The 25370-nt window shown below is 25.1% G+C and overlaps 5 protein-coding genes across 5 annotated transcripts; 2 read left to right on the forward strand and 3 right to left on the reverse strand.

The window, feature by feature from the left end:
• Nucleotides 1-568: 568 nt before the first annotated feature.
• Nucleotides 569-2927, forward strand: LOC113553948. Its single transcript, XM_026957552.1, has 3 exons — nucleotides 569-744; nucleotides 1962-2105; nucleotides 2191-2927. The coding sequence occupies exons 1-3, from the start codon at nucleotides 693-695 to the stop codon at nucleotides 2550-2552; spliced, it is 558 nt and encodes a 185-aa protein (XP_026813353.1). The 5' UTR covers nucleotides 569-692; the 3' UTR covers nucleotides 2553-2927.
• Nucleotides 2928-4875: 1948 nt separating this feature from the next.
• Nucleotides 4876-6642, reverse strand: LOC113554380. Its single transcript, XM_026958197.1, has 3 exons — nucleotides 6467-6642; nucleotides 5758-5913; nucleotides 4876-5670 (listed from the first exon to the last, which is right to left on the reverse strand). The coding sequence occupies exons 1-3, from the start codon at nucleotides 6519-6521 to the stop codon at nucleotides 5318-5320; spliced, it is 564 nt and encodes a 187-aa protein (XP_026813998.1). The 5' UTR covers nucleotides 6522-6642; the 3' UTR covers nucleotides 4876-5317.
• A 6171-nt stretch (nucleotides 6643-12813) lies between these two features.
• LOC113554186 lies at nucleotides 12814-14406 on the reverse strand. Its single transcript, XM_026957918.1, has 3 exons — nucleotides 14241-14406; nucleotides 13448-13615; nucleotides 12814-13325 (listed from the first exon to the last, which is right to left on the reverse strand). Exons 1-3 carry the CDS (start codon nucleotides 14293-14295, stop codon nucleotides 12973-12975), a joined length of 576 nt encoding a protein of 191 aa, XP_026813719.1. The 5' UTR covers nucleotides 14296-14406; the 3' UTR covers nucleotides 12814-12972.
• Nucleotides 14407-15660: 1254 nt separating this feature from the next.
• On the forward strand, nucleotides 15661-25123 carry LOC113554489 (endolytic peptidoglycan transglycosylase RlpA-like). The gene is made up of 4 exons (XM_026958371.1): nucleotides 15661-15679; nucleotides 22802-22918; nucleotides 24235-24408; nucleotides 24542-25123. Coding segments are annotated over exons 1-4 (675 nt in total). The 5' UTR covers nucleotides 15661-15678; the 3' UTR covers nucleotides 24925-25123.
• Nucleotides 17771-19768, reverse strand: LOC113554490. The gene is made up of 3 exons (XM_026958372.1): nucleotides 19638-19768; nucleotides 18603-18767; nucleotides 17771-18513 (listed from the first exon to the last, which is right to left on the reverse strand). Exons 1-3 carry the CDS (start codon nucleotides 19690-19692, stop codon nucleotides 18161-18163), a joined length of 573 nt encoding a protein of 190 aa, XP_026814173.1. The 5' UTR covers nucleotides 19693-19768; the 3' UTR covers nucleotides 17771-18160.
• Nucleotides 25124-25370: the final 247 nt, after the last annotated feature.

Below are 25370 nucleotides of genomic sequence, written 5' to 3' on the forward strand. Positions count from 1 at the left end.
AAAAAGTAATGTAGGAAAAAGTATTATGAAATGTACGTTCGTATAAATAATATTACAGTAGGCAAATAAGTCGGTATGTACCTATTTATGATATTAATGTATAAACCTCCTTTTTTGAAATAATACCATGACAGGATTTCATTAAATAAAAATGTCAAATCATCAATAATTGAATAATTGATTATAATTAATAATAATAGTGCTAAGCATAATCTTTATTGTTTTATTCAAAAATTACATTGATAATAATAAATTAGTGTTGAAATACATTGAATATTCATACATATTATAGACACGCCGTGTACATACATTTATAAAAAATATCAGAGAGCTGAAGTGTTATGATAGTACGAGCTGTAAATGTTAGGGTTAATTACATAATAATTATCTTCGAAGAATTGTTTTAATTATAAAATTAATATGTAATAAGATAAATGTATATAATACTCGATTATCGAAACTAAAACCCTGATTAAATAAACAACAATTAATATAATTCAATCAATTACATTTTATTGAAATTAAATACCGTCTTACAGCATCATGCTATACGGTGCATTTCAGAAAGTACCTTATTCATTTATTTATTTGACGTTGATCTCTACGTTTGCTCGACGCACAACAATCCACATACTATTATTATTATTTTCAGTACAATATATAACTACGTACGAATCCTACTAAAAACCAAAATGAAGACATCTTTAGTAATTTCAATTGCGTTGTTCGCATTTTTTACATCAGGTGAATATAAATTTTATTTTCGCTATAAGTATAACAATAATGACATGTAAAATCGTGTTCCTATTATACAGAGATACGAAGCAACTATTTTTACACATTGATGTACACATACTGATTTTGGTTTTGATTAGAGGGCTGATATTAAATACATTACAATAAGGACATTAATAAAGGTCATATTTATTAATCGTACAATTTCAAAACGGTATTAGGTATATTGTTTTAGGAATTTTTATATATTTTTTTTTATTTCAAGTACTATCAATTCGTAAATTTAATGATATGTTTAAATTTTGACATTTTGAAATTTGAGCATGCCTACTACTACTACGGCATGTAAAAAGTAAAAACAGTTTCGAAATGTAAAAACGTTTTATTAATGGTGAATAATTCAATAACTTAATAATAGTATAGATATTGTTATAATATTAATATTTAATAGTAAATATATTAAAGGTTTTTTGTTATTGAACAAATGGATTAAAATATTATCTGTTTATGAAGAAAACGAGTAAATTATTACATTTATGATAAATCAATGTTTTAATCAATTTTGAATTACTGACAGTTTCTCCGATTAGGAACATAATATTCAGTGCATTTAATAGATACTATATATGTATTATAATTTTATATAATTATTCTTACATTGAAACTTGTTGTTGATAGATTCCTATATTACCTATGCATTGATATCAATACCTCGTTATTCTCAATTTTAGAACATTGCAAGTTGCAACTAATTATTTTGATTCACCCTACAAATCGTCTATATTGAAAATATGCGGTGAAATGTATAGGGGTGCAGTGCATTCTATACTAATATTAATCAAACTCTTAAATGGCATCCATAAAACTATCTAAGATTAGCTATTTTTTTTTTTTTTAGGATACCTTCAATATATTAACTATGTACCTATTTAATAAAATTGCATGTGTTTTAATTAGGTATTAAAAAAAAATAACAACCTTTAATTTGTGATAAGGAAAACAATTATTTTCATTATTCATAATTTAATTTCTAAAATTTTGGTTGGGACTTATGGTGAATTATGTGTAATTAAAAACTAAAGTAAACGGTTATGATAAAATTAAGGCCGCAGACGCATCGACGTGTCCGTATATGTGTACGTGCCCTGCACAGCATATTATACGCGACATGTTCACATATCTATCGTCATATTAGCATAATTATATGTATTTATAAAATATTTCAGAAATAAGCTGTTCAGACTATTGCGTTGAATTCAATGAGAGATGCCTTGAGAACACCGATTGTTGTTCTGGTAATTGCTATTTTTCAGGCAATCCAAACAACAGATACTGCATGGAACCCAATAGTACAGCGCCTGAGTATAAAAGTATAATATCGTTAATACAACACACGCGGAAATAAAATAAAATCTTTTAATAATATTTGTTTTTTTTTTGTTTCACGACATAAAGTTGAAAACGGTACGTGTTTATATAAAAATTCGTCGTACAACAAAAATGCCAGCGATACGGCATACGACACGTTTGGAGTTCACGCAGCCCACGCTATGTTGCCACCTTTTACAAAAATCCAACTAACATACAATAACAAGACCATAGATGTCACAATAAATGGCTTTACAAACAAAACTAATGGAACCCTTTTGGATTTATCCAGAGAAGCGGCGGATATATTAGGCATTAAAGAAGGAGAGTTAGTTCCTTGTTCCCTAGGTGTATATGGACCCGAACCAAATTATTCTCAAATTAAAAAATTAATTGGGCTTACAGCATCGTTCTTTACAGTTATATTAGTCGTAATGTATATATTGTAAAATAGCTACTATAGAGTACGATAGAGTTTACACGTTTATCTCGTACGATAAATGTGTCTATAGTATTATTGTTACATTAATTTTATTTTTAAATATCCAATTAATTTTAGCTATTAAAACTGTTTGTAATAAGTCAGAAGTATATTATTATTAATTATTTCAACATTCTGATATTGTAATTCTTTTCACTTGTACGTGTACATATATTATATATATTAGAATTAAATCAGAAAATACATTTCGTTTATTTTATAAACAAAATACTACACAGATTGATCGCGGAAATCGCCTCATACATAACATATAAACCCATAGCACATAGCACATACGACATATAATATTGAATATATTAAAATAAAATAGCAATTGAACTTTCGTGCTCGATAATTATCTAAGTACACAATCATGTAATATAACCCATTGAGTGATGGTGTATAATTAATTTATGCTATTAATCATTGTATGATCATTATAGCGCAGTTACCTATGTTTAATTGTGATCTACCACTTATCTTATTAATATGATGGAGTTTAGACAAAGTTAAGACTAACATTTGACGTTTTTTAATTCAAACGCCATTTGAATATCCTTCACACTTTCAATTATCTTCGGATATCATATCATTCATCTTAATTATAACTACTATTATTTATAATCAATGTTATTATTATAAAAACAGAATATTTATATCTGAGTTTAAAATAATTATCTGTAAGTATTTTTGCTTTTATTTTAAATTGCATAATTTATTAAAGTTCAATCAGCGTAACTAGGTCCTTAACATCTCAATTTTAAATCAAGTCTTCGGGGAAAAAAATCTTCACTATAGGTTCTATGTGTTTAATAATTAATATACATATATATATATATATATATATATACAATATTAATATTTCAGATTTTACGGTTAAGTATATCTTGGTAAGTGATTATTCCAGTTTTTTATAAACGGTCATAACGATGTACGTCAATATTATAAAATAGTATTATATAGACATAAGTTATTTTTTTCGTATTTATCAGTGGATAATAAAATACTGGGACGTTTGACATCGACTATTTCAGTCATATCCCTAGCTCTCAAAGAAATCCTAAGTACGCCACTGACTAGATGGATAACATTGAATAAGTTTCAATTTAAAAAAATATCTAATGACGTGACTCAATATTTCAATTGTAGGCTTATTATAAAAACTCATGTACATAGTGTTTTTTTTTTAATTATTCTATTTATATAATGTTATCTAAGAAAATGTGTACGAACACACTGTAAAAAATTAAACGAAAGAGTTTTCTAGACAAAAAATTAGTAATCGTGTTAAAAGAAAGCTGTGTGCTGTATTTGCTTAACAATTATTATAAATACTATAAACTAGCATACATATTTTTCGGGAGACTACTCAGCTAAATTTCACTTGATGTGCCTTGGTTGACTATTATAGGCTGGAGAGATTTAACTCAAACAATCAAAAAATATTTGACGGATTCAATTCCGATAACCCAAAAGTATTCGTAGAACTCAAATTTTACTGGCTTGCTGCATTTGATAAGTACTAACTATATAGGTATATCAGAGCGACTTCATCCCCCTTTCAAATACATATATTTATAATCTTCTTGTACACTATAATACAGTAAGTTAATATGACAATATCCACAAAATTAAAATAACACAAAATTACAGGTGTAAAGAAAATATTCTTTAATATTACAAACATATCAAAAAATAAAATATGTTGATATAATATACAGAATTATTTATACTTAAATTTTATAATTATATTTTAATGACAATATTATGCTTAGTTATAGTTGGTTAAAAATAACTTATTTTTATTAGCTGATAGGTAGCATTATTAGTAGCGGTAATAGATAATACTGAATGTTGTTTAATTATTTATAATCTATTGAATCTTGATTCTTGAACATTATTGTAATGTGAAAAGTAATACCCTTTCTAACTAGGGCAACGCCGAAACTAGAATCATTAATATTATATATTTATATTTATAAGAATATCTTAATAACTCACTCTAAATTCAATTTACGAATCGTTTTATCGTATTTAAGACTTAATACATAGCTAATTCAATAATTCATAATTATATTTATTGTAAAAATATTTTAGATTATGTTGTAAGTAAAAATGTAATTTAAAATCCATTGTAAACATTAATATACAAATCACACATGCAGTTGTATCTATAATATGTTTTATTCTAAGTATACTATAATATCATATCTATACCTACTAATAATAAGTATGAATATTTGAAATTACAATTTAAAAAATAAAATAAAATAATATTATAGTTAGGCAGGGTATCATGTTCCATGTAAATATAATAGCAAACAAAAGATGCTTGAAAATGTTAACAAAAAATATGTTTGTAAATAATTTCAACTTTTTAATGTGGTATGTTGATATATTTACATAACGATAACACATTATATCAAATCGATTTTAAAGCTAGTTTTACATGACGTGAACCGCAAAGTTCGCAAGGTAAATAAAGCGCTGTACAACTTTAAGGGCAAACATTCGCTTAAAATCAAACACAATGCATTTAGAGCGAATGTTCGAGTCCTACGAAACCAATTTAAATAGTTGAACGATTACGTATAATGTTTAGTGTTAATAATTAATGGAAAAATCAAAACAAAAAATTATTTTAACTTAAGTATAATAATGTATTATACTAATAATAATTGTACAAATAATAAATTTACAATTTATTTATTATTTATCAATGTGTTTATTTGTTCATACTACTAGAAACATTGCTGTCACATAAAATATAATAATTCCAATAGGTTTTAGAAGAGGATAATAGTCGACTTCTGAAGTCACTAATTGCAAGTTACAATCAAACAATCCTTCTGTTTCAATGCCTAACTCCTTTGCTGCATCTCTTGATAATTCCAAAATCGAATTATTTTTATTTTCTACATATTGATGTGTTATTCTTACAGTTACAACTTTGTCGTTATGCTTCACTTCGACCATTGAGTTGGTTGGTAATAAAGGATGCGATGCAAATAATCCGAATGATTGAGACATATGTCGATCAAGTTTTTCGTCTGTCGGTTTATAGTATGAACATTTACCTTTTTGAACTTTTTGTCATAAAATAAAAAATCAAATATTAATAAAATTATTGTCAGTTAAGATAAGTGATATTAATAAAATTTAAAAATTGGTACTTTTTGTTTGTTCTATACTTGAAGTTTCCAGACAAATTCTATTGTGTATGTAGCCTGACATTAGGCATTTTCCAGAGCAGCAGTCAGTATGATTTAAACATCTTTCAAAATCGTCAGTACAAGTGGAATTCAAATCTGACGATTCACAATAAATACCTGAAAAGTAATGATTAGACATAATTTTTCATACTATTATGAACTAAGTACTTATTCTTAATTTAAATTTATTTATTTTCTTAATGAAATGAAGAAAATAATTTATCTTAAACAAGTGTCAAGTAGATATCTAACAAGTAACAGGCTCAATAAAATGTGTAGTCTCAAGAAATTGTAACGATTATTAACGATAAAAAAATTTAGTTATTTTTTATAATAACATAATATATTGTTACAAGTATAAATATATATATATATATATCTCAACATTATACATGTATATTTATAAATTATTATAAGTGATTATATAAACGTATAATAATAGTAAGTAATAATATTCATTGTATACCTATGTATAATAGTTTTCTGATTTTTTTCAAAATCAGCTAAAACAAATTAATTTACATTCAAATAAAAGCGTTAAGTAATGCCTATATTATTTTTTTGTATTTTAACAAACGGTAAGATTTCAAAAAAAATATTTAGTAAATATTTTCGTTAAATATGAGTACATGACTTATAGTACAAAAACAATACAACAGTTTTTATTTACCTGATATAGTAAAGATTACGAACAATGCAATTGAAACAACTGAAAATGTCTTCATTTTCCTAAGTCAAATTAATGATGGTATTAATGTGAAAATAAAAATTTTCTTAATAATACATAAATCAAACAAAGAGATTGACGTCAAATTAAACAATGAACCCAGAAACGTGATGATGATTTGTTAGGCGTATTTTATACTGCCAAAGTAAGATATAATAAATCGATTGAATTATATACTATTATTAGTCGTGTATTTAATGACTTAGTTTCTTCCAACACTTATTGGTGTACATGCATTATATATTTACATAATATCTATAATAAATGATTTAATCTATAATTGAAACAATAATCATTATTCATTAACCCAAACAACACCTTGTAATTTATACGAATAAAAGCTACCCAGCAAGTTATCGACTCTCAAAAATATCCCAACTATTTTAAATAATAATTCGCATTTGACTTGAAAACTATATTTATTTAACAGATGATATTTCTTCACTACTTATTCTGTTCTAAATATATTCACTCTACGACATCGAAATTTTCTGCTTTACTAAACCCACGTTAATAAAAGTTTAGGTATTATTCATATACTAGAGCTGTATTCTTAGATTACACCCAAACGTTTGACAAAAAAAATCTTCTATATTTAAAAATTTAAACTAAAAAAAAAAAATCGAGGAACTCGTTCTGCTGTGTATAATAGGCAAAAACGGGAGTATTAAATTTAAATTCAACGATAAATAATAACAGATTATATTTCTAAAAAGATGTTATTATGCATACATTAACCGATTAGATCAGAATCTAAAATCTAAGTATTTTAATACTAAACATTAAGAAAGTAAGATACTAGTGTATCTACTTTACCTGGTTGATCTATATAACATGGCATTTCACGACTTTAAAAAATATATCGATTGCTTAAAATTACATTAAAACATTATTGAACACATTCTAAATACAATGAACTTATTCAAAAAGGACACAACATCATTGACTATATTAATCTTACCCGATATCCTTGATTTAAAATAGGACCATTTGACATTTATACTCATTATACCTAAATAAAATGTAACTGCAATATATTATAATTATAATATATTTCTTATATTTCCATACTAACATTAGAATAATAATGATTATAAGTGATTAATATATTATTACGAACAATTACCAATACTGTACACATGTAGCTATACATATGTGTTATGATTGTCAAATCAATGTTATAAAAAAATATTATTCATAACTTATCATTTAGTCTATACAACAAAAATTCTAAATTATTCTTAAAGTGCATGTTCATGTAAAAATTCCAACACTTTGAATTACTAACAGAAATTATAAATTCTGGTTGTTAAGTGGATTTTTCCCATATTATTTGTGGAAAGTATGAAAAATGAATTTTTACTATTATAATATTTATTAATATATTATATTAAATATTAATGCATGAAACAAATTAGCTATAGTCAATAACACTTTTGATTATCATTGTTTTCAAAACATTATTTAAACTTCAATATCAAAATAATTATGAACATAATAGATATCATTGTTTTGATTTATAATGGTTTTAAGTACCTCATTTATAATCGTAAATCAAAATAATATATATTATGGCATTGCCGAGTAAATCAACATTTAGTATCGCTTATTGTTTATATATTTTCATATTTGTTGGCCATTAATTCTTTTAGATTCTTAATGGAGCGATAAATGTATTAATTTTATTATGTTATGTTGATTTTAGTATTCGTAATTATCGTATACACGATAAATATAGTTGAATAAATGCTTCAATCTTCAACTTAGAGCGTGGTTTTACATAAAAAATTGGATTTACTTAGTAATTTGGGGAGTCAAAAGTAAAAATTTTCAGTAATTTACAAAATAACCGGTAAAAAAAAAACTAAAGGAAAACTGGAACATTCACGCAAAACTTATGTTTTACAAATTAATTTAATTTTTTTTTTTATGTAATTCAAATTCAACCATAGATTTTTTAAATTTTCATTACATTTTTGTGTTATAATAAACTATATACATGTAATAAAATATTCAAAACATTTTGACTCTTTTTTTTTATAAAGAATAAAGGCTTCAACAACTAGGTCATTAGTCCGCGGTTGTGTGTTTTGACTCCTATTAAGTTGTATAATATGGACATTTGAAATTTCAATAATGTATGTTTTTTATATGCTTGTAATTATAATTTCTTAAAAATGTAATACAATATCTATTCTTAAATTAGTAGTTTAAATTTTGAAAAAATTCGTCAATAATACATGAAATTTAATTTTAAACAATTTTGTAAATTTTGTCAAATTTTTATAAGAAATAATCATGTTTTTTTGGTTTTAGTATGAAGTACTTTTGAGGAATATTATAATAAATTTTCAATTCTTGATCATAAAATATGAATATTTTATATATGTTTTTATTACACAACTGTTTATAACATATTTAATAATTAATAAAATACCTATTACATTTTTTTGACTAAGTATTAAAAATGTATTCTAGTATTCTACAAAAGTATTTCTAATACTACTGGAACTAAAAAAACATGATTATTTCTTATATATTTGAATTTAAAATTTGGTCAAAATTACATATTAAAATATATTATCTTGTTATGTAATTTAAAAATATTTTTCGGGCTTAAAACTTGTATGGGTATTTTTAATTTGACTATACACAATATTACAGTATTAAAATATGAAGATTAGTTTTAAGATATTACCTATTAATACCTATATACACTGTTTTACGGAAAGGTGCTATTGACTGTAAAGCTGATTATAATAATAATATAATACGAATATATGATACAAATGGTTAACGGTATTTTTCCCGAATCGAAATTCCGAATGAACTTTCCCGAATGATATTTTATCCGAAAAAACCCTTTTTCCCGAACAAATATATACTATTATAATAATTAAATATTAATATAATAAATGCTATTTTTTAGCAAAAATTGAATCGATTTATTGTATTATTAATTGGAAAATAAATTACTTTTATAGCAATATCAAAAAATATAACATTAAATATACTTGGTGATATAGGTTATAGGATGACGAACACGTCTTTGCTCAAAATCGTTTTTCCCGTGCAAGATATCATTGAATTTTAATTTATCACGTCTATTACAGTGAATCATTCAACACCTTAGTTGGTGTATAACAGAGTGATGGTTACCCGTTTGCCCCCTTTTTTTGTAATTCGTATTTTGTACAAATGCATTTATATGTAAATTCATATTATTGGCTACAGCTGTCGAGGGATATATTAAATAAAAAAATACGTTATGGTATTATTTTATTATAATTTTATATCAAGAAAAACAATTTGTCATTAAAAACTAATACTATTGAAATAATTTAGAGTAGTTTAATTAAATAATGTAATATTTTCTATTTGCTTTTTCATTTCGAGGATAAAATGATTTGTTGTCAACTAACTGATAAATTAATTGTATTATGGACAGTGTCCATTGGACACTAAACAGATTACTAAACAAATTAACGTCCAACACAATTTAAATCTCCGCTAGTTATTTATATTTATATTTTATTATGTAACATACTTTTTTTGTTTTTCGTATATTTTCAAAATAAATATAGCTTTTTAATTATTTATTAACAACATTTATATCATGGAAATCATAGAAAATTAATTGAAACGATTGAATCATATGATATATCACATATTATGTATGATATTTAATTATAAATTAATTGATTTCATCATATTTGTTATTTAACTTTTTAATATCGTTATAATTGTGATTGATTCTGTCTAAGTATACACTTATTAATTTACCCTAATATTGATTGTGAAAATTAAAAACTAAATTTTCTACTGTGATCTTGTAATCACTTATCAGTTAGTTATATTTTTCAGTAAATTGTTAATTGTTGTACTTCTAACTTTTAATTGTATTATTACTGACTTTGTATAAATAATAAATATATATATATTATATTTAATAAAAATATATATGGTAATAACGATTGGTAAGTAATACTTCCATCATATTAAAAATTACACAGGTAAAGACATTAATCTAATTCGTTGTATATAGAGGAATTTGTAAAATAACAATATAATAATTAAATAATATACAATGTATTTTTAGTAAGTACGTGTGTATTTACGTAAACTCTTCGTCGAAGCTATTATTATAATTTAAACATAAAAATAAAAGCTGAAAAACGCTTCATGCCTTTATATAAATATATAATTTACGGTAAATATATAGTGGTATTCTATGTTCTATGTGTGATACTACTGATACTAATACATCACTGGATGATACATATGGTATAGGTACACAGTGTTGTATGCAATTCTAATAGTGATCAACAGACAATTTAATGTCACTTATTGGTCTGTTCGACGTCCAACTTTAAATTGAACATTACCGTTGAAATGATAATCATTCAGACATATAGTCTCAATATTGGTATCCACTGTTCTGCTATAGGTATTTATAGTTATTTTATAGCTACACATTTTTACTTACGTTCTAATGTTAATATATACTTTTCAGCATTACAAAATCTTTAATCGATTTCACAATAAAAATATAACCTGCAGCTTCAAAATATTTTACAATAAAAAAAATAGATATAGTCAACTTTAGCTGTTTTGTAGTAATTGGTACAATGGTATTCAAACAAAGTTAAAAAGTATGATTCATAAAAATATAACATAAAAAAATTGTATCTTATAGACTAGAATCAGTAATCACCCTAATTAACATACTTTCAAATTCTTCAATAATTGTATTTATATTTTCTAAATAATTGTACTAGTTTAAGATTATTATAATATATTTATCTGTATAAATACAAATTGAATACTGTTTGTTGAGAATCGTATTATTTGAGAACGGATAAAACGATTTGACATATATATATTTAATATTCTGAATAGTCCAAATAAAATTAAACGGAAAGACAAATTGGAAAAGCTCCCTGGGACCCACTCAACGCCTTATGTACAATAGAGCGATGCCCACTTGCTTACGTTGTTAACAAGATGCATTGTAGAAATTGAACCGCTCAGAATGTAATAATTATCGATAGTAATATTCTTTTACCATCCTAATCAGTTTTATTTAAAATGTTTTAAATTTAAATGTATCGTTGATTGTTAAAACGTGACGTAAATTACCCACTTGGGTACCTATGATAAGTCTCAAAATGGCCATCACCATTATGTAGTTCATGTTCATATCATATCAATCATTTTACATATTACACGTTTATAATGCGAATTCGAAATGCAAAAGTAAGATAGTTTGACAAAACTATATTTTAAAAGAAACTTTTTCATACGTCATGTGAATTATATCCGTCGAAAATTATATAGAATTAATGCAGGAGTTCCATCCGTCCCCTTGTTCATATTTTCAAATTATTTTGGTGATTTAAAGTTGTTGATTTTGCCGTGTACAGAAAAGAATGACTAATAGATCAACGCCACTTAAAAAGTATTGATAACTGTCAATTATTTTAATAGCTGGAAAACTAAACACATAATAGTAATTAAAATAAATTAATCGAAATAAAGTACTTGTATGTTCTAGCATTTATAAATTTGCTTATTGACTACAATTACTATGTTAAAGATATTAAATATAATTAGAAATAAATTAATATTTATGAAAATATGACAAATAATATCTTCAAAAAACATATTGTTATCACTTATTACATAATATAGAACTCACTATAAGGTTAGAATCTTACCATTTCCTTATTCAATAAAATATATACATACGATGAACCTTATATTTTACCTCGTACTTTACTTATGGGCTTGCTTATCAAATTTAAATTTTAAAATATATCAAACTGTAGAGCGCGTAATAAATTAATAAAAATAGAATTTATTGTACTTAAATACTTTTAACATTGGCGAATATTTGGTTCTTGATTTGATCATCTGAACTCTTACTACATTTTGTTTTTTAAAATGTCCAATTTGTGTTGTATTGATTAAAACAAATGCAGAACTGCAGTTTCAGTCTAAGTACTAATAGGTACTAAGGTACCTACTACTTATTTAATTATAAATCAATGTTGCTTGAAACCATTATTTTAGGAACTATTTTTTTCTTTTTTACCACATAAAATAATAGGTACTTGTATGATAAATAAATAGTATAGTTTATTAATAGTTTTTAATAGATCGACAAAATTGGATTAAAATAATTTGTATTTATATTTAATTTTTGTTTGTTTTTTATTTATACAAACAATTATTATTATGATTATATTGATATTTATTTTTATAAGTACAAGATAAAAATTAAATCAATAAATACTTAATTTAAAAAAAAAGGTTGAGTTCTTGGATTAAACACAATATGTAAACTTTTACAATGCTTGGGCTTAGAATCTAAAGTCTGCATCAAACTAATTTATTCCTTTAAGAACTGAATTTTAAATTTCGAAATAAATGTATTGTTTAGGTTATATTTATATAAAACTAAATAATAACGAGAATAAACTAACGTATGGTAAAACATAATTAAGATATTTTAGATATTGGTTATTCTCCATTCGGGGTACTATTATATTGCAAGCCATTGATTCTCCGCTTTTAATATTTAATACCTTAGCTGCTTCATTAGAAAACTGCAAAATTTCTTCATTTGATTTTAAAGGACTATCGTTTATTGTGACCATTAACTTTTTATCGTTCAGCTTCACTTCGACTATAGTGCCTGATGGTAATGCAGCGTGGGCAGCATTTAAACCGAATTTGCCATACATTTTTTTACTAACAGACATATTTGTCGGTTCGGTATATGAACATATTCCAATTTGTTCTTATTAATGCACAATAAAAATAAAAACAAATTATTATCGTTGTAATGTAAACATCATAAATCATAATACTATTTATATTATATTTATACATACATATAAAATATATGAATATTATATATACCTTTAGTACTAAAGTAGGATGTTATTGAACTAAATACGTTAGTGTTATCGTTACAATATCGTTGAAAGTGAAATAATGAGAAACTACATTTTTGATAACAACAGTCCTTATCGTCTGCACATACTTCATTTATACTTTTACATGAATTATTCTCATCACAGGTTATTCCTAAAACAAATCAACACAAGACATTTTACTCAATAATGTTTAATTACATGCATGTAATTATCAATAATTATTTTAAAGTATAAATTTAGAATGAATAAATCATAAACGCATAGTTTTGGGGTAATAAGAAATCTCAATATTTACTTCCAAAATAAATTATGCTTGATGTGGTTTCCTCGTTGTAGCCGCAAAAGAAAAAAAAATATAAAAATTTAAATTACCCATACGTACATTATTATAATTTCATTTTATTCTTTTTTTTTTAAATTTATATGAAATTAAAAAATCTATTCATATTTTATACAATAAGTTTAATTGATTACAAGAAGGTTTTTACAGAATATTTGGTATAGGATAAGCCGCCCACTGACTACACTTCTGGATTGAAGCTACACGGGGTTAAGCTAGATGAGTAAGTAGCAAAAATATTTTAATTTTAATCTTTTGAGCGAGTTACCAAGCATTGGTTTGGTTAGGTTTGTATTCAAATACTTGGGTGGTCAAAGAGTGAGTTGTGGTAGCGTGAATAAAATTTGATAGCAGTTTTAGAACATTTTATTATTAAAAAAAAAATAATAATAATTCCTCGAGGATTCTCGAACCTCAAAGAATAAAAATTATTTACCTGAAATTGTGAATATTAAATATAATGTAATGAAAACACCTGCAGGTTTCTTCATTTTTCTTTTATCGTTAAAATGATATATGACTTTATATTATTATTTATTTACTGGTAACGCATGAGCTGTAAATAAAACAATGAGCAGACTGACTTCTGACTTATGTGTTAGACGTGTTATCCAATGGCATTTTAATTATAAAATTAATCAAATAACTAAAACTCAGAACTCTATAACGATAGCAATTATGTAATTAATAGTTGATTTTTATATACTTTTGGGTATGTAATATTATTAATTATTTATTATTTGTGTAAATGTTTAGTTATTGCGACATCATATACATTACTGTGTAATAAATAATAATTATAATTTAATAGAAATAAGTACCGATACTAATATAGTAACTTATAGTTACACTATAGATTAGTGGTTCTCAACCAGGGAGAAAATCTGTTCCACCAGTGGTTAACTTTAATACTGCGCGAGAATACTCAATACAATAATAATTAAATTACATGAATAGAACTGATTAAATAAAAAAGGGATAAAATAACTATAAAAAATATAAAATAGACCCAATATGCTACAAAAAACCATCATTAAAGTTGAAAATCGAAGAATTTTTTCTACTATAAAAATGTCTTCAGACACAAAAAAAAGCAAGTGGGTACCACTCTTCTATATACAAGGTGTCCAGTGTGTCACTATTATGGGTGTGTTAAATTTGAATTTAATAATGAATTATTGTATTCGAAAAACGATTATGAGTAGAAACAGTTTGTCAGTCTAATACATATACATATATTTAAAAACAACAAGTAATACATTATGTATATACACTTAATACAATAATATATACTTTACTTTTAGTATTACGGTAGTTGATTATAATTTTTTCGATAATATTGCATTTAATATTTATTATATTATTAGTGGTTAATTATTATGATATAATAGATATTTTAATATTTATATCGTATTTTACTAACTTATATATTATATAAGATATTACTCGAAATTTCTGTACTCGTAAACACCGTAAAACAGTAAAAACAGTAATTTGAGTTCCAACTCTGTAAATTTTATTAAGCGTGATGCGTGAAATAAATAATAAATACAATTTACCGTAAACATTTTTATGATTTTGACAAATTTGATCAACATTTGTATTTCAAATGCTTATAAGAAGAAATTGTGTCCATTAATTTTTAACCTATTAGCGTTGTGCGTTGTTATTTGACAGCTGAAATAGACCTATATTTAGACATTTTTTGTAAGTTTGAAATTATATTTATCGCAATAATGATGATTCGTGTAGTTAAATGCGTGTAAATTAAATACCATTATCGATATTTAATAATATTGTCAGCAATTGCGAGGTATTGTAATGTTTTATTTGTACTGCTCACGTTGTTTGTGCAAACTTTGAAATCGCTTTCGAGTAAGTAAATTTTTATCATATTATATATCATATGCGTTTATCATGTTTTTTTTTACTTAGACACATTATATAATATATTCTTGTAAATAATAAAAAAAAATAATAAAAAAAAATTATAAAAAAATTAAATTTATTATGCACGATTGAATTATTGTGTTGCTATTTGGCAACGTTAGGCGATTATGCTCATACGGAATACTTCAAAGCGATTTATATTCTTTTCAATGCAGATGCAGTGGGGGATATTTTCATTGAGCCATCAGAACCACATAATATTATTGACATAGACGCAGATTCGGGTGATGATAATAGGAGCGAGCCAGTCACACAGTTGTAACTGGCCTATAGTCATTATTATTATTATTATTCATACTATTGTCGACAATCTCACATCTCGTCTGTTATAACCAAAAAATAAGTCTATCAAACAGTTATAAGATAGAATTAGACTACAATAATGATTAACCTCAAAACTCTACTCAACTTCACGGGGAGACTCTATTTAGTTCAACTAATGTATTACTTGACATATTTCAAAAGTGGATTATTGTAAATAAAAAAAATTTGAATGTAATCCAGACTGGATTAAAAGTGCTAATTTCGATATTGAAAGACCGACATAGAATTTTCTACTCCAGATTATTCTATAAATACTAAAATGTATTTGCTATAGACATTTTTGATAAATTTATCAATGATGAAATTATAAAATATTTTATAGTAGAAACAAAAAAAATATGCGTTATTTTTAAATTGTGAGTTTATTACTGGTGATGAAATAAGATATTTTTTTAGTGATTTTATACCTAAATGGGTGTAATAATTTGACATCTAATCGTCACTTTTGGCACTCTTCTGATGATTTTAAAAATATAGTTGAAGTCAATAAATGCACCAAAATAAGTTTTTACAATTATTTTATTTTTTTTATTGCGCAAATAATTCAGAAATAAACTATAATAATAAATGTTGAAAGATTTGCACTTTGATGGAAATTTAAAAAAGAGAGCTAAAATATAATATTTACACGAATAATTTATTTTTGGGCACTTCTTTATTTTCATTTTTGAGGTTTCGAGGATGCTGTGCAATTGATACTATTCGCAAAAATAGAATTCCAAAAAAATGCCCATTGACAAACAAAAATGTCATTTTTCTGAGACTGTTGTGAAAAAAAAGATGGACTCTTGTATTTGAGGTGGATGAATAGTGCTGTAGTCAGTGGTAACTATGACTTCATCTGCATATGGTGCACAATAAATTGGACAGGTGAAATAATGTAGTACTTTGAATAGATTATGATAATTGGCAGCTAGAAACTTTTAGCGTTGAATAAAAAGTATACAAATAATAAAATAGGTGATGTAATAACACTATTTTAGATTATATAATATACCGTGAGGAAATTACTATAAAAATACAGTAGAAAATCTTTTCAAATTTAGTAAAAAACTATTTAAACCTATAGTATTAAAACTACTCAATTAAAGTAATATAATTATTCAATTGTTGACTATTTGCAGTATAGGTAGTAAAGAATAAAAATATCAATATAAAAAAAAACTCAAGTTAAAAATCATAAAAAAATATTCGAGAACCATAATGTTGTAAGATCGACCTTCTCATCTAGCATAATTTAAATTGAATGTAATTTGTGTGAAACTATGGACTAACGATATTATTGAAAAGTTTGCAGAAATTAAAGCTAAATAACAGAAATTGTTTTTTTACTGTTTTCTTAATTTAATATATTTATAAGATTAAGTTATTTTATTAATACAGGATCAAATCGTATTTTTATTCTATTTTACTGATTAAAAGTAGGTAATAATTATTTATATAGTTTTACAAAAATCAGAGTTCTGTCGGTTTGTTTATTTATTCGTATATATTTTATTGAATTAAAACAAATTCGTATAAATGCCATTAGTGATAATAGATAAGTAAATAAAATAAACATGTTTTTTAAGTCTACTACAATTTTTTTTTTATTATTATTTTTATTATTAACTATTATAAACTTACAAATTATATTGAGACTTAAAGACTATGGATAAAGATTTGTAAATTGTTAAAATGTGTTTATGAGATTAATGTTGGTTAAGAATGTAATGATTTTAGAGATGTCGTTTTCGTTGAGTCTTCTGTAAAATTATTTTATTTTCTTTACCTATGTCTATTATAAAATTTTATAAAAAAAAACCCTAATTTTAAATTGTAATTAGTAATTAGTTAAAAACCTACCCAACTTTTTGTGTGATAAAAATGATCACGATTATCATGATATTATCGTTAAGCAAATATAAATGAATAATGCCATAGACCGAAATAGATAGAAATTTGGTAGAAGCGTACAAAATATCACAATAGCTCGCATATAACATTAAAAAAAAAATGCAGAACAAAATAACATATTAAAAATAAAATCGATAATTAATTTTAATAATTTTTCGTTCAGGGATAAGTAGTAAATCAGGTACATTAAAATAAATTAATCATAATCACAAAAAAACTCAAAATTGGTACAGTATATAAAATAATTTTTAGAATAGGATTATGATGTATCACTTTTTCGATTTTACATGGCACAAATTCTTCATTTGTAATTTGTAATTTTAGAGCCGCTTTATTAGATAAATCTAAAAGTGTTCCATTTGTTCTAGGAATGCGATCGTTTATTGTAACGACTACCGACCTTGTTTCGTATGACACTTTGATTAGTGTATATGGAGGCAAACTATTGTGGGCTGCATTTATGTCGCCAAATTCATCATTCAAATAATCGATGTCACTTTCATCTGTCTGCATGTGGAATTCGCAAATTCCTTTTTGATCTATTCATAATACAAAGAAATCCAAATTTTAATAAAGTCATGATGATTAATTAAAACAGATCAAATACAATAAATAATAATATATATACTTCTAGGGTTTGAATCAAAACTAAATCGCAATGATAATTGGTCACAAACGCCGCTTAACCAAAAATATGATTTAAAACAATATTGGGAACAACAATCGTCGTTATAATAACAAATGTCATTTAAATTTGTACACAATATAGTTTCTGAAGCATTGCAGGTTATATCTAAAATTGATAATAACAAACTTAATAATATTTTAACTTAAAGGATAGCTACAATTTATTACAATTTGCATTTTTAATTAGGTATTTTAAATAATATGTTTTCATTTACTATTTTTGATTATTATCAGAAACATTACGTATCGTAACTCAAAGGTTATGACTTATGAATTTGTAGTGGTTAATCTATTTACTTTGAGTGTGGTTTATTGTATTTTCTTACTCCAATAAATAAATAAAATTTTCAATAATAGAAAATTACATTTTAAAACATAAAATATTGCAAATAATACTTGTTTACAATATCTCTACATACAATAATTATATTACACACATTAATCAGCCAGTGGTGTATACACAACATTTTAAAATTTAAGGGGAGACTCGACTCCCATGTGTATGCCACTACTCACTAAGTGTCTAAGTATCGTTATGGTTTCTTTTTTCAGTTTAAATGGGCAACACTGCGAGAATACTTTCGCAGTACGTTCATAACGTGATATTTTGACTATTAAACATTAATACATTTACAAAGCATTGATTAAATCATTTTCAAATAACATATATTGCCAAATTTCTTAATATCTTTAACAAACTCTATATTATATAAATTGGGCATTTCAGCAGGGTTTTCTATTCATACATTTAGGAACTAATTTTTGTAGTTTATTATTATGTACATTGTACAGATTGTGGTTATAAAATAAAAACAAATTTATTTCAAAAACTCATTCCTTTAGGCTCTTATAACTTTAACAATATATTCCATGTGAACTCTAAATTTTATAAAAAATATAACTCCAAATACGACCAGAAGCCTTCCTCAATCCTAATTATACTATGAGTTTAATACCTATATAAAAATGTATTTACCTGAAATATTGAAAATTAAAATCAACGCAATCAAAACAACCGAAGGTTTCTTCATTTTTTTTACTTACGAATTTCATTTATGCTTTTATTCGTTAATACTACGTCAAATTATCAACTTATTTCAACGTGAATCAAACAGTGAATAAACGTATTAGTAATATATTTTCTGGTGCATATGCAGACAGATAAAATAATAAATTACTATTGACTTATAATAAGAATATATTATTATAATATATATAGCTATTATTTAATAGCTAATTTTGTTTATAGTATGGGTAATAATTTGTATAATAGTAGCAACGTTCGATAAGGCGATAAATATGTTGATATTTTATTGAAGTCCTCGCCCGAATCATGCCCAGTTTATACTTTATAATATATAGTATAAAGTAAAGTGAAAATTATACTCTGATTGCATTTAGTTTTATAAATACCTATTTAAAATATTAGTTACAGTGTTTTTTTTACTCAATTATTGTTTATTATAAATTATTATAATTAGATTCCTACAAATAAATATTTTGTTATTTTACCAAAACAAAGTATTATACTTGAATCATATATTTAAGGATAGGAAAAAAATATAATTGACTAAAATAATATATTTTTATTAAGATAAACTATAATTATTTTAGAATTATAATGTTTTCAAAAAATAAACTTATTTTAAATTACACTGAAAGCTCTATTAATTAGCAGATTTAATTGTGCATATTATCAACAATAAATTCACACTACTATACAATTAATTTAGTAAAATTAGTTTTTCTTTAGTTTTTTGTTAGGTAATAAATACTTATTATTTTCAAAAAATATATCAACAACTTTAACTAATCTAATTTTTCAATCGATTTTCAATAATGTATGTCTTTCGATTGGGGGCGCTCAACATATTATACTCGAGCACTATATAATGTATTTTTATTATGATATTTAAAAATATTTGAAAAATAATAAGAATGAATTACCTACTATAATATTATTGATATGTGTGATTTTATTAAAACGATAATTTACTCAGATAGTTAATATTTGTATATATTATGTAATTATATTACAATTTTTATTTTTACTAAAACAAATACTATTTATAAAATTAATTAATACTAACATTTAATTTTCTTCTTGGAAATTATCGAATTTTTAAACTATCCTGTCATGCATGATAAATCCTCCAATTTTCCTTGTCCAGTTATTTTGCTATATAAATTTGTACACTATCAGGTAAATGGTTCCCCAATAATTTTTGGCCAAAATGGAAATCAAACCTATTTTAGTTTTGGAACAAACTGTTTACTTTATATAGATGCAGTATAATGAATTTCGAATTTTTGAAGTAAATAGGTACTAAAAAAAACTATATAGGTACGTGATATGAAATAAAAATTTTTTATTTATTGAAAACACATAAAATATCTATGGTTTTATTTGGTTAACTTTTAAAAATAATATCTTCAAATAAGGACGGTTTGAGAAAGATGATTAAATATCTCAAATTTAGGTATGTAGTCCCAGAACCGTAGGGCTTAGCGAAACCGGCTCAGGCCAGGGGCGCAACAAAAAATAAAGTGCGCAAAATCCAGAATAAAATATACCATATATTAAACCAATTATTAATAACATACATTTTATTTATAATATGGGCAAAATAATTATACTAGAATAGCTACGCTATAGTACTTTATTATGGTATATTGTGTACAAAAATATTACAATTTACAAGTGTTTACAAAATAATAAACATAATGATTTTCAAAATCGATTATTATTGTTAACTCATAGCTGCATGTTTAATTTAAAATTAGGATTCTAAATATTTTATTTTTACATTTTAAAGACCTTCAAAAATTTATTCATATTTATGAGTGGTAGTCGGTAGATAACTACTCCAATTTTAGTATTTAGTCTTTTTTTATCAGTTATGAAGGAAACACTTGAGAAAGAAATTTTAGTGAACTGAAAATTATTAAGAACTATCTAAGGTCTACAATGTCACAAGAAAAATTGACGAATATGAGTATTATATCAGTTGAACGTGAATTGGCTTCAAACATTAATTTTGAAAATGTTATAGATGAATTTGCTACTAAAAAAGCACGAAAAGTGAAATTTTGAAATGCTTAAAAGTACAATTATTTTTTAAATTATTATAAAAGGTTATAAGTTTGGCAGTGTTTTTTTTCTTATTAAATATAATAATTATTATAATAGCTAATAAAAATAAAATGAAATAACGAATGTCTTTATATGCGTTAGTACGTGGGGGAAGGGGGGGGGGTAAAAAATTTTTAAAAGGCGGAAATATATTAAATGGCCAGGAGCGCAAATGAAGATTGCTACGGCTCTGTGTAGTCCCGTACACAACAATATGGGGACTTAAATTAAAGGATCAAGGAGGCCATCGAACGACTTCATGTAAAAAGATCAGGTCAGGGAACTTATGCATTGTAAAATGAGAATGACGGGTATCGGCTAAAAAGTGAAAAATGAAGAATTTTTATTATTTACGCAACCTAACGCGACCAACCACCCCCTCAACCTCTATTAATGATACCAAAATTATTTTTTAGAAATATGAAACTCCATTATGCCACATTATTTAACCGTACCTATGTAATATTACATTATAACGTGTGTATTCAACTAAATTATCATTCTATTGTTTTTATTGTATTATAGATAGTAGTATTAGTATAATATGAGTAGTATGTTATACTATTATAATAGTACTCGTATTATAATGAAATTAATTATATTTATTATTATATCAGACATTTGTATAGTTATATTAAATCATAATGTCGTATAGTATATAAGATTTGTTTTTTAAAATATGTTTATACATCCACATTACAAAAAAAAAACAATTCAAGTACATTTCACGTATTAAATTTTTATATTTTGTAAGAAACTAAAAATATTAGGTTATAGGTAAGTAACTATATATGCTTTGAGTATGTTAAAAGCACGGAATGTCATAAAAATAAACGTAATATTGTCTTTTGGTCACATTAAGTCATTAAATATGTTATTGTTCGGTTCAACGATAAAAGTGGGTTTTATCAGAGTTCAAATTTAATGATAATTGTAGTTCATATGATAAAAATTAAGGCAATTAAAATTTTTTTGTTTCACGATATATTTATTTCATTATATTGTAGTGCTGCTTATGATACAGTCTAGATTGACAAAATTATTTGAATGTGGAAGATCTGAAGCAAAAATGAAGGAAGCTACAGTCATTTGGGCCAAGTTATTTCTTTTACTCATAATTTTAGGTAAGTTCACAGGCACTTTTTTTTTAAAACAAAATAGTTAATTTTCCTTTAAAAAAATAGTATTAAAGAGTGTTCAAACATTATAAAAAACATTTTCCTATCATATGTATTCATATCCCAGATTCTGATTTCTGTAAAATAAAAACTTATCTCGTCATTTGGACATTTGGTTACAATTGATAACACGAATTTATATTTTCACAACAATAATTTCAAGCCATTCAAAAATAAGTTTTAATTTCAGTGTTCGATATATAAAAATTGAGTTTTAAATTTGGAGTGATGAGTGGGTGGGACTGTGGGAGACGGGAGTTACAACTTATATCTTTATATCTTGAAAAATATACAACAATTTGATTGACTAACTAGTAGCCATCTATCGCTTAGTCTAGTTTTTATTTTTTATAATATATTGCAATTAATAATTTATGTATTTATATAATATATTTTATTAAAAGCCATTATTTTATTGAAATATTTTATATCGTAATGTATACATGTATGGAAATTGATTTGATTTGCATAAATAGATGCAAAATTGCCTATATGTGACTTACTTTAATGCATAGGATTTTTGCATATTTATTTTGAACGACTAGACAAAATGTTAGGTTAGATCTGATCTGCCTATGTGTTTATTATGCTAATACGAAAAAATCTGCAATTTATTATCTTTATCACTCTAACACTTACCCCAATCTGCTAAAAATTAAATAATTATTCGTATAGCTAGTGTTTTTATTATAATTTTTTTTTCATTATATTTAGATGTTCTCGTTAATTAACTTGTTTAAAAATGTAATGATCTGGAAGAGGGGGAGAGGTGAGATCCTTAGCCCGACCACTCTAGATACGCCCCTGTATTTAACATAAACGTTCGTATAAAACATATGAAATTGAATACATACTTAACTTGGATACCTATACTCAGTACAGTATAATACGACTAATAGAAACTCCAATAGGTACAATGGATATAAATAATATATTATAAATTCTGTAGAGGCGAATAATGAACCTTTAACCCCCTTTTTAGATAATGTTTTGATTTTGATTAAGTCGATCAATAATTGCGCGACTATGTAATACCCAATGAAGTAATTAAATAAAAAAACCAAAGGTTGGATACGTTTATATACGCTATTATATCTTGTTTTATCACACCACAATGTTGTACTGTACAATCAATAATAATTATACTTTATTCAAAAATTGCTATGTAATAGTGTTATATTGTTGATAGGCTTATCCGTGTATACTGTATAACCATTACACTGGTATTATATATAATAATATTTTACTTTGTTTATATACAGCTAAACCTCTCGGTCTTAACGGTCACATCAGATGTAAGCACCTCGGAAACAATTCATGTTTAAGCAACACCGAATGTTGTTCTGGTTATTGTTATAAAGAACCCGGTTGGGGAATGGGAGTGTGTAAAAGACCAAAATTTTCCGAATATGATGGTTCAGATACCGATAACGTTTGTAATTATCCCTACTATTTTTAATTATTGTAAAGGCTTTGGGCTTTTACTTAATTATTAATAAAATAATAAATATAATATAGATAAATAACATAGTAAATATGATATTATGTACTGTCGTGTTTTTAATTCAGGGGAAAAAGGCATTTGTGCGTATTACAAAGGAGACGAAATAACTGCAAACGGTGACGTATACGACGAATACGAGTTGACTGCCGCTCACCGGACGTTGCCGTTCAACACGAAGGTCAACGTGGAGATCATGGGTGCCAGTGTCGTGGTCAGGATCAACGACCGCCAGAATACATCGAGCAAAAATTTGTTGGACATGTCTTTCGCGGCGGCCGAGGGTGTAGACATTACGAAAAAAGGCCCGGTACCGTGTCAAATAACAGTTATGAACGATGTAGGATGCACTCCAAATTTGGCAGAAACGTGTCAGATGGACCACGAATGTTGTTCAAATTACTGTTTCAAACAAATGTTCGCTACAGCAGGGTTTTGCATATCGAAATAATCCGGTCTATGATTAGCCGGTGGAAATGAAATAGAACAGTGTTATAATGCATGACTTACTGGTTCAATTTCCACATTTGGATAATTCTATACCATCGTAATAATTATAATATAGATAGTAGATAACATAATATTTGTTTTAGGAATAATTGATAGATATATACTTGTTCGAAAATCATCATAAAAAATATATAATGTAATCATTTTGTATTTTCATTTGAAATAAAAACTTGGTATATTCAATTTTTTGTCAAGTACAAATATTTCAAATATTTGAGTCTTGCATTAATGAGATGTGACATGCGTAACTGCAGCTTGGCCACCCCAAATATATGTTAATTTTACGTACTTAGAATTTTAAAGATATCGATTCAAGAAAATGAGTGAAACCGGTTGTAAATTATTCAGAATAATTACTCTACGTGTATACTTATTCTTATGACTTAA

Source organism: Rhopalosiphum maidis, chromosome 2, assembly GCF_003676215.2.
Source record: "Rhopalosiphum maidis isolate BTI-1 chromosome 2, ASM367621v3, whole genome shotgun sequence".
In the NCBI taxonomy this organism is placed as follows: Eukaryota; Metazoa; Arthropoda; class Insecta; order Hemiptera; family Aphididae; genus Rhopalosiphum; species Rhopalosiphum maidis.